Source organism: Penaeus chinensis, chromosome 28 (genome assembly GCF_019202785.1).
Source record: "Penaeus chinensis breed Huanghai No. 1 chromosome 28, ASM1920278v2, whole genome shotgun sequence".
Classification (NCBI taxonomy): Eukaryota; Metazoa; Arthropoda; class Malacostraca; order Decapoda; family Penaeidae; genus Penaeus; species Penaeus chinensis.
In genome coordinates, this window is record NC_061846.1 from 5,224,138 (window position 1) to 5,235,619 (window position 11,482).

Genomic DNA, 11,482 nt, shown 5'->3' on the forward strand with positions numbered 1-11,482 from the left:
ATATATCATCGACTAGGCATCAAAGACTCCAGTTCAGTGTCCGGATAAGTGAGGTATTCATAGCGTTTGTTTGGATAACGAGTGAAGAATTCGCCTGGCGATTCGAACACGGCTCGAGACGGCCGGTGGTGCTTCGAATCCTGTCTTTTACGGCTTCGTTTGGAGTGTCCCTTATCACTTCTATTTATTTTCGAAAGGATACGAGACATATTGGTGTAAGGGCAACAAATAACAACAAAGAATGGGTAGGAATGTTTTTCTAGGCGATAGTGAGAGTGGAAGGAGGAATTTGTGGTAAATGAAGAGAGAGGTCGCGGGGTCATGGTGATGATGGCACAGGTAATTATTAATGCATTTTTTGTTATTATTATTATTATTATTATTATTATTATTATTATTATTATTATTATTATTATTATTATTATTATGATAAATATAAAGATGTAGACGAAGAATATGAATATGAATATGATGATAATAATAATGATAATAACAATAACAATAACAATAACAAGAGCATGAACAACAACAATAACAATAACACCAAGAACAATTATAACAACCAGAAAATATGAAATCAAGCAAGGGAAATTAATTCTTATGACCCTTCTTATCAAGAATATGCAGAATCACGAGAATAAAGTTAGTGCCATGAAATTGAAGATAAAAGCGTTTTGCATAAAGATGACCCTATCAGTCAGTTAAAATGGGATTAAATATTTGTTATTATCCAGAGTATTTTGGGAGAGATAAGGACGCATTCGTCAGAGATAATGGTGGTCGTGAAAGATGATGGTGCGGTTCATGGTGATAGTGATTATGGTGGTGATGGTGAGGATGAGGATTGGCATCTTCATCCTTCCATCATTCCATCATCATAGCATGGTAGTAATAATAATGATGATGATAATGATGATAACTGTAATGATGATGATGATAATAATGATGGCAATAATGGTATTGATGATGATGGTAATAAGAATGATAATGGTATTGATGTTGATGATGGTAATAATAATGGTAATGGTATTGATAGTGATAATGATGATAGTAATGGTATTGATGTTGATGATGGTTATAATAATGATAATGGTACTGATAATGATAATGATAATAAAATAATAATAATAATAAAATGATAACAATAATAATATGATAAAAATAAAATAAGAATGACAGTACTAACACTTATAATAAATAATAATAAAGCAACAATGATAATAATGATAATGACATTAATAATGATGATAAAAGCAAAATAAAAATAACTTTAACATGAAAACCATAATGACACAACAATCTCGACAATTGCTGAATCATATTCCGAAATACAAGTAAAAAAAAAAAAAAAAAAAAAAGTCCAACATTAACATTACAGAGAAAATTAGCAAAAAAAAAGAGATGACTATCTAATGCAAACAATCACGCAGACAAATCTTTGCAATGTTGCCCCAAATTATGCAACAACCAGGGCAACATGGCAGACACGTGTGTCGTCTATTGCTGTTGCATGTTGCAGCGTTCTAACCCCCAGAGACTTATTTGTTATCGCTTATCCTGTTATCTCAATGCCTCGCCTTATCTCTCTCGCTCCGAACAGGTGCTGGGTGAGTGCACAGCCTCGAGATTCAAGCTTGGTCTAATGGTAAATGGGGTTATATATACACCACATGCCTCGGGGTGGATACGTGTTGTGTGCTGGGTTCCTTGTCGTTGATCCGTAGGGCGTGGATATGCCTCTGCTCTTGATTTAATGTGGGTGTTGCTTGTGTATGGTGTGGTGCGTTTTGTGTGTGTGTGTGTGGGGGGGGGGGGGGGTATGTGATCTGTGGTTCTGTGTTGTATCATTATGGGGATGGCTGTTTTATGAAGGAGTGGGTGGATATTTTTGAAGGCTAGGGTGTGGATTTTTCTCTCTCCTTTTTTAAATGTGGATATTTTTTATATTGTTCTGAGGATATCATTGTGTGGATGGCTCTTTTATGAAGTAGTATATGGATATTCTTGTCAAGGACTATGTGGATATTTTTGCAAGGTCGTACTCGGATACTTCAACAAGGCAACGTGCGGACATCTCTTCATCAAATATCCAGTAAAATGTATCCCTTAACCCTCGTATAAGATTAAAAAAATATATACATACATCTATAAGACACACAGATCTCTATCTCTTTCTTAAATATCACCATATCTCCTTTAAGAATATACAAAAATCTCCAACTTAAGACTATGTAGACGCGAACTCACACTCACATATGTTAGCGGTTTCTTCTCGACTTAACTACTGTGTCACAGTCATCACCACTGCAGCAATAAGACCGCGCTTACATTGCAATCGTCTCAGACTTGATGTTGCAATTATCGCTGTCACATCACTCGTCAACATCACCTGACTTATTGTCAACATTTCTTCATCACTGTATTACATTGTTGATAATCATAACATTAGTGTTTTTCTTCCACAAGCGACTAACACTTGTCCACACTGACGCGTAACAAGCTGCAAAAAGTCATAAAATGTGTATATAAAAAAAGGAAAGAGAGAGAGAGAGAGAGAGAGAGAGAGAGAGAGAGAGAGAGAGAGAGAGAGAGAGAGAGAGAGAGAGAGAGAGAGAGAGGGTAGGGAGAGAAAGAGAAAGAGAGAGGCAGACAGAGGGGAGAGAGTGAGAGAAAGGCAGACAGACAGACAGGCAGACACGCATATAACCCTAACCAAACATTCTAGTCGTGGTGGGTGGTATATCAGTCACTCCCTAGTGTAACATGTATGTGACTTCTACACCCTAACTTTTTTTTCCATATATTCCTTTCCTTCTCAGATTAGCTTATTATCTTTGTCCCTCTCTGTCTCTGTTTCTCTCTTTCTCCCTCCCTCCCTCTCTCTCTCTCTCTCTCAAAATCTCTCTCTCTCTCTCTCTCTCTCAAAATCTCTCTCAATCTCTCTCTCTCTCTCTCTCTCTCTCTCTCTCTCTCTCTCTCTCTCTCTCTCTCTCTCTCTCTCTCTCATTCCCTCTTTGTTCTTTTTCCTCTGAGAAAAATAAGATTCATAACAAGAAATAAATCAAATATAAAACGCAAATGAAAATACGAAATAAAAAAAAAAAAATTGGCAAACATCTCCTTGCTGTTCCTCTCCCTCTTCCTCTCTCCTTTAAGTAACCTCTATGGATACCACTCATGACAGATTCATGGTTGCGCGCCTGGTCCCGTCATTCGCCAAGACCCCCTTTCCCTTGCTTACTTTACGACCAATCAAAAGGCCACACACATAGGGCGAAGGGGCAAGGGCCAATCACAAGAGCGCTCTTATCCCATCTAGGTTATTTAAAGAAAACGGGAATCGATGTTTACAAAGGGTGTTTGAATGATATTAAAGACAAGGAAATAAGGAAAGGAAAATAAATATGTAGCAAGTGTATGTGGTAGTCATCACTGACGATTTTTTTTTTTTTTTTTTTAGAAATTATGAAAGGTGTTTGAATTATATTAAAGAAAGAGAGAAAAGAAACACGATAGGGTAGCCAAAACGGTAGCCACCATTTTTGTTTTCTTTTCCAAAGTATAAAAGGTATTCCGAATATCACAATAAAAAAAACCGCCATGAAACATATGAAAATGGTAGTCCTCATTATCGATTTTAAGAGAGTTTTTCTTTTTTTTAGATATTTTATCTTTTGTCTTAGAAGAGCAAAGGAACAACACGAAAACTGTAAATGTTATACCAACACGACGAAGAGAAGAGGATGCCACATAAACGTGAATTATGATTATTATGAGTTCCTTGCTCACCAGATGACCTCTTGCTGCGCATATTAATGAGCGTTACCCCCCACCAACCATGCTGGCGCAAAAAAAGAGAAGAAGAAGAAGAAGAAGAAGAAGAAGAAGAAGAAATAGATAGATAGATAGGCAGAGAAGAGAGAGAGAGAGAGAGAGAGAGAGAGGGAGAGAGAGAGAGAGAGAGAGAGAGAGAGAGAGAGAGAGAGAGAGAGAGAGAGAGAGAGAGAGAGAGAGAGAGAGAGAGAGAGAGAGAGAGAGAGGAGAGAGGGAGAGAGGGAGAGAGAGAGAGAGAGAGAGAGAGAGAGAGAGAGAGAGAGAGAGAGAGAGAGAGAGGGAGAGAGAGAGAGAGAGAGAGAGAGAGAGAGAGAGAGAGAGAGAGAGAGAGAGAGAGAGAGAGAGAGAGAGAGAGAAAGAGAGAGAGAGAAGGGGGGATGTAAATAACCTGCAACACCGAAGAGAGAATGAAATGAATACTTAATGAGTGTATTCACTTGTTTGTGAAATTATGGGTAATTATAAAAATCATATTCTTTTTGTGAAAATAGAAGTGGTTCATTCTGAATTCGATATTGTACCGAGTCACAAATACTAGTTTCTTGAGCCATTTGTGTTATTTTTTGTGCCACAGAGCCATTCAATCATCTTCACATAACAAGACCTAGATGGAAAGGATCTAGTGACGTCAGACATGGTCATCGGACAGATATAACGACGAGAGTATTATCTTAATATAGTCCCTGTCCCGTACATCCCATCCCTCAGTCCTTTCTTTTAGCCCTACTTGCACCTTAGACCTTAGCCCTTAGCCTTAGCCATCAGCCCTCAGCCCTTTCACTAACAACCTCCCTCCCCCGACAGCTCCATTAACTTCTCTTTCCTGCATCACCACCACTACGTACACCCCCACCCTACCTCCCCTCAGCACGAATGCCTCTGTCACCTTTCCTCTCCCTCTCTATCTCCTCCGCTCTCTATCTCTTCCTCCTCTCCATACCTCCACCCCCCCCCCCTCTCTCTCTCTCTCTCTCTCTCTCTCTCTCTCTCTCTACCAACTCCTCCTCCTCTCTCTACCTCCACCTCTCTCCCTCTCTCTCTTTCTCTCTCTCTATCTATCTATCTATCTATCTATCTATCTATCTATCTCTCTCTCTCTCTCTCTCTCTCTCTCTCTCTCTCTCTCTCTCTCTCTCTACCACCTCCTCCTCCTCTCTCTAGCTCCACCTCTCTCTCTCTCTGCCTCTGTCTCTGTCTCTGTCTCTGTCTCTGTCTCTCTCTCTCTCTCTCTCTCTCTCTCTCTCTCTCTCTCTCTCTCTCTCTCTCTCTCTCTCTCTCTCTACCACCTCCTCCTCCTCTCTCTACCACCTCCTCCTCCTCTCTCTACCTCCACCACCTCCCCCTCCACTGCTTCCCTCCCCCTCCACCACTCCTACCTCGTCTCCCCCCTTCCCTTCCCTTCCCCCCCCTCATCCCAAGCAGGTGATGAGGCTGCCATTATCCCACATTATCCAAGGATTAGCGGACGGCAGCGGGGCATTAACCCATTATCCAGCCTACCTGCCGGGCGGACAACGACCGGTCACCCGAGACTAAAAGTGGATCGGGCTCTTTACTCTTCCAGGAGCAGTGCGGGAGGTTGCTAATTATAAGAGTGGTATTAAGGTAACAGGGAAGGTAAGTTGCCTAACCGTAGCTAAGTATGGGAAGCGGGGAGTAGGAGTGGGTTTTTTTTTTTTTGACGTGTGTGTGTTTGGATTAAGGACAGTGTCTGGTTCTGTGGACTATATCTAGGGCGAGTGGGATCATTGCAGATATATATAAATGAGCACATGATCCCGCCTACATACACGCGCAGAAAAAGAAGGGGGAAAAAAAAGGAAAACAGAGAGAAAGAAATATAGACACACACACACACGTGTGTGAGTATGTGTTTGTGTGTGTATGTGTGTAAGCCGGTGTATGTGTGTTGGTATGCTATCCATATTCCATAAATAATTCCCCCTGGATAAATATAACCAAACGTGTACTCACGCTAACTGGGTATTCACACACACACACACACACACACACACAAACACACACACACACACACACGCTCAGACACACATACACACACACACACACACACACACACACACATGCACATATACTCACAGATAGATGCGCGACCTCACACCCGACCGCAAAACACACACTTCACTCCCCCCGCATTTCCCCACACGCTAAAAATTTGTCACTCCGTCTAATGATCTGTTTGAGAATTACTGATTTTCTGAGTTCAAGATTATAATTGCTCCATTAGCATCGCTGCTGGAGGGACTATGTCGCACTGCCTTGCCTAATGATGAGGCTAAATTCTGCTAATCGCCTTGGGTCATCTCAGGTCACTAACAGAGGTCACCGGGCGGTCACGTATTAAACAAGAGAAGATGGTGTTACAGTGTTTATAGTTGGTACTAAATCATCACAGATCTGCAATAGGTTTCTCAGAAATTATAGAATATATTTTGATATTGATATAAAATCACAGTATGGTAATCACGATCTTAATAACGAAGCATAATAACGAAGAATAATAACGAAACGAAGTTCTTGGGTAATGAGGTCACTTTGACCCAGCTTGACCTGATGTACAGATAGGAGTGACGCGGGTCATTAGCAGACGGGAGGTCACTTTCTAAATAAATAAACAAGGATGCATATACCTACGGAACGATATTTATATATACTTAATTTACAAAATGCACTAACAAGTTAATCATTAATTATTAGTAATCATCACATCATCCTTATGTATCTGTCTATCCATCTATCTATTTATAGAGGGAAACAAATCGTACCCTCAGATTCCTTGCCGAGATTTCCCGTGGCTGTGACCTTGCTAAGTGTCACCAGCAGAGGTCAGGGGCGAGGGGACACATGACCCTCGGTTCCTAACGCGGTCATTCAGATGGGATCTCAGGTCACGATGGCACTGTGTGACGCCGCGAAGGCACGGGGGGGGGGGGGGGGGGGGGAGCCAACGGGAAATTTGTGATGAATGCCACAAAGTAGGCTGTAGTCTGTTTCTGTTTCTGTCTCTGTCTCTGTCTCTGTCTCTGTCTCTGTCTCTGTCTCTGTCTCTGTCTCTGTCTCTGTCTCTGTCTCTGTCTCTGTCTCTGTTTCTGTCTCTGTCTCTGTCTCTGTCTCTGTCTGTTGTTATTCTTAATATTTTCTTTTTTTCTTTTATAATATCAGCTTCTACGGTCAAATCTATTCCTTTATATGGATATTTCAATAACGCAAAGCACCCTTACAGTATCACCATTATCTACATCATCACCATCATTATCTTCATTATCACCACCATCATTATTTTCATTATCACCATCATAAACAACAACAGCACCTAAATCATTCTCTGTTACAAGCACAGACGAAGACCTTCCTTCAAAGACCACTAAGACCTAAGCCCCTTTCACAGCTGACTGAGATTTCCCTCTTTCTTGTAGGAATGTCAAGCCAGGTCACTCCATCAACCCGTGACAGCTCTTCACCCTAAAGTCACGTGACCTCGTACTGACAAAGAAAGAGGGATTTATTTATAATACATAACTCTTTCTACGTCGTTGTGTGCGTCTGTTGTGCGTGTGTGTGTGAGAGTGTGTGGGGGGTGTATGTGTTTGTGTATGTGTGAATGGGGGGGGGTATATGTGTTTGTGTATTTGTATATGTGTGTGTGTGTGTGTGTGTGCGAGTGTGTGTGTGTGTGTGTGTGTGTGTGTGTGTGTGTGTGTGTGTGTGTGTGTGTGTGTGTGTGTGTGTGTGTGTGTGTGTGTGTGTGTGTGTGTGCGTGCGTGCGTTGGTTTATGTGTTTCGGCGTAATAGTCCGTGTAAAAGTGGAATTGTTACCATATGTTTGTAGAGGTCAGTTTTGGGGATTTTCTTTCTTAATTATCTTTTACACATACACACACACACACACACACAGACACACACACACGCACACACACACACACACACACACACACACACACACACACACACACACACACACACACACACACGCACACACACACACACGCCCCCATATTCATAAATGCAGAATCGACTGAAAATTCAACCTGGTTTTCAAAATCAAAAATGTACATTCTAAAAACACAAAACGGTTTCTCACCCTCCCGAAGGCAGATCACCCTAAGATCACACTAGGGTTAGGGTGACAGAAGGACAAGTGGGCCGACCTGTTCCCACTTGCACCTGATCGTTGGCACTCTGACCTTACCTGACCCCGGAATGGCACCCAGGTCACGGTTAGTGAATGACCGTTGGCCGGATTGGTAAAAGGTCATCCGCCTCCAACCTTTAGGAGACTTTTAAAAATTGAATTCATTTTATTGTCTTGCATTTTAGGAAATAACTTAGAAGTATACGTTTGATATCTTCGCCTCGTCTCTTGAGTTAATCATCTCTATACAGTTATTTTATATGCAGAGGCACGGCTGTGGGCAAAGCAGGTCAGACTAGGTCGCGGGAGGGTGTCATTCGCGACGTGGTGACATGAAACGAGAGATGAGCTGATCGGCAGGGCGGCAGAGTGGGGGGTGGGGGGGAGTGGGAGAGGGAGGGACAGGAGGGAGAGGAGACGGCCTGTGTGCCCCCCTTGGTTTTTGTATGCGCGCCCTGACCCACGTGGCAAACCCTTTGTATTGGGGGGGGGGGGGGGGGACTTTCTCTCAGTGACACCTACTGGGTAAATATTTTCCTCAGAAAAATTCTAGATATCTGGACAAGAACGTGCACTAAATGAATATCCAGCGATAAAATCAAGATAAGTAGTTTTAGATGTAACAACGTCTCCGTGTTCGCCATTTAAATTTGATCACTCTATTACATCAAGGCATAAACAAAGTCCATAAATCGAAAAATTCCCGAATTGAAATAAAAAATCATCCCAACCAAAACACATCATATACACCCCCCCCCCCAAAAAAAAAAAAAAAAAAAAAAAAAGAAACCGTGACATCAAAACACAAAGAAAAAACAAAAGCGAATCACCACTCACGGTCTGGGCGCGGGGTTACGATCCCTCTGGCGGCGATTCTTGAACCAGTTGGACACCTGCGTTAGAGTGAGGCCTGTCTGTTTCGCCAGGCTCCGCTTCTCGTCAGGCGTCGGGTATCGGTTCTGCTTGTAACACTCCTTGAGGGCGACTCGAGACTTCTCCTTGAAGCAGTAGATGGTCTCTTCGCCGTCCCAGATCGTCTTGGGCAGCGGGTATTTCTTCCGGATGCGGTATTTGTCGACGGCTCCTGCAGAAGGGGGGGGGGGGGGGGGGGTGAAGGAGAGTGGGTTAGGACGTGTTTACTTATCTGTCTGTCTGTTTATCTATCTGTATATCTAATTTCCTGTTTATATGTGTTTCTCTATCTAACTATCTATCCAAGAAGATGAAGATGTGATGATAATAATAATGATAATAATAATAATAATTATAATGATAACAGCAATAACAACACAGTAACCAAAAAAAAAAAAAATAATGATGATGATAATAATAATAATAATATTAATAATGTCAACAATGATAATAATGAATATTTAAAAGATATTACTATAGTCATTATCATTTTACTGAGAGAGAGAGAGAGAGAGAGAGAGAGAGAGAGAGAGAGAGAGAGAGAGAGAGAGAGAGAGAGAGAGAGAGAGAGAGAGAGAGAGAAAATCTATCTCTTATTTCCCCTTCGGTAACTCCAAATCTAGTGGCCATTGTCTAATCCAAGCAAACAATAAAGAAAGAAAGAAAAGAAAAGAAATAAAGAAGAAAAAGAAAACAGGATATTGCAGTCCAATGAGAAAGGTAAAGAGAAAGATAACTGTAATGATTCTTAGCAAAATGGACGAACGAGAGAAAAAAAAAAAAAAAAAGGATAGAGCAAGAAATAATAAATAAAAAGAAACAAAACAGGTTGGAGACATTTCATTTGAATTGAAATATATAATACCATTTTTTTCTCATATTCATTTTGTTCTTATTTTTTTCTCTGTTCGTCACTAACAGAGAGGATATATATATTTTAAATTTTCATGTATATTCTCGGTTTTTTTTGCAAGTTAATGATTAACATTTATCTTTTAATGTCTGCAACATTCATCTGCACTAATGACACCTTGCAAAGAAAGATCACGTTGACAGCATTAGCAAAGACGAATTAGATGCAACTTATCGCACATTGAAAGATGCTTCTCTGAAAGTTATATACATTTTTTTGGCAACAGCATTTCGAAATCTGATGAACAGTCTTTGTTTTTGTTCGAATTGATAAAAGGCGAAATATATTTTATCTATTTGTTCCCTTATTCCTTTATTCGTTCATTTATTAATTCAGCGATTTATTTAGCTATTCCTTAAGCAATTTACTTATCTCTTCATTAATTTACATCTCAAGTTGAGTTGGTTTTCCAATAGAATAATTTCCACGATTGCATTTATTTAAAAAATATATATATATGAACGGAGTCGAATAACTGATAAATTGCTAAAGATTTAATCAACATAATTATCATAAAATTGTTTGACGAGAAATTGTAACTGTAGAAACGCATCTGATCAGTGCAATTAACTTTATCGCCGCGTGTATTTTAATTTGCAACAGCTAGAATTCTGCAACGGATATCAATTTATTGCATTTAATTCATCTAGATTATATATTACTGTTATCGACAAAATATTCCTTTGTTACAAAATACGTTATTCTTAAACTAACACTGATTAAAATTTGATATATGATTCAATGTGGAATTATAAACAGCAAGTATTTTTTTTTTTTAATGGAAACAACATTATTTATTAAAAAAATATAAGCATTTGTATCTTTCACTATCACAAAGAAACAACATATCCACAAAACAATTATAATTTCTTACGTAATACACACGGTCACAAAAAATAATTGAAAAAGAAAAGAAAAGGAAAAAGGAAAGAAGAAGAAGAAGAAAAAAAAAATATATATCTATCTATCTCTCCATCTATCAATCTATCTATCTATCTATATATGTATATATATATATGTATAAATCAATATTTCCCTTTTCCACGCGCATGAGCACTGATTGAGGAAGTAAGAATACATATATTAAGTAAATATATAGAAACAAAATAAAACAAATAAAATAATAAATGAAACAAGAAAAAAAAAATAGCGGAACGATCACACAAATTCATCAAATAAACACTTAATCTAAACAATCAAACAAACACACAAACAAAGAACCAACCAACCAAACAAACACACAAAAAGATAATATAATCAAATCCCAGACATTTATACGCTAATGATGAGATCGTTAGACACTCTGCAGCTGTCAGGGGCAAGATAAGGAGATAATATGATAGCAGTGAGATAACGGGCGCTAATGACCTGTTTGCGGAGGTCACGTGTGATAAGAGGTCGGATTTCCCTCGGACTGTTGGAGTTTGGTGGCGAGGAGAAATGAGGGGAAAGAAAGGGGGAGAAATGAGGGGAAGGCAGGGTGGAAATGCGGGGAAGGCAGGGTGGAAATGAGGGGAAGGCAGGGTGGAAATGAGAAGGCAGGGTGGAAATGAGGGGAAGGCAGGGTGGAAATGAGGGGAAGGCAGGGTGGAAATGAGGGGAAGGCAGGGTGGAAATGAGGGGAAAGGAGAGGGGATAGAAAGGGGAATGAGAAAGGAAAGGAGGGGGGAAAT

General features: G+C 40.0%; 1 protein-coding gene across 1 annotated transcript in view; it reads right to left on the minus strand.

Annotated features, from left to right (window-relative positions):
* Positions 1 to 11,482, minus strand: part of LOC125040171 (homeobox protein ceh-33-like) — a 37,204-nt gene that overhangs the window by 20,101 nt on the left and 5,621 nt on the right. Inside the window, exon 2 of the mRNA XM_047634709.1 lies at positions 8,822 to 9,068. Coding sequence (XP_047490665.1) covers positions 8,822 to 9,068 — 247 coding nt within the window. The remainder of the gene's footprint in view (positions 1 to 8,821; positions 9,069 to 11,482) is intronic.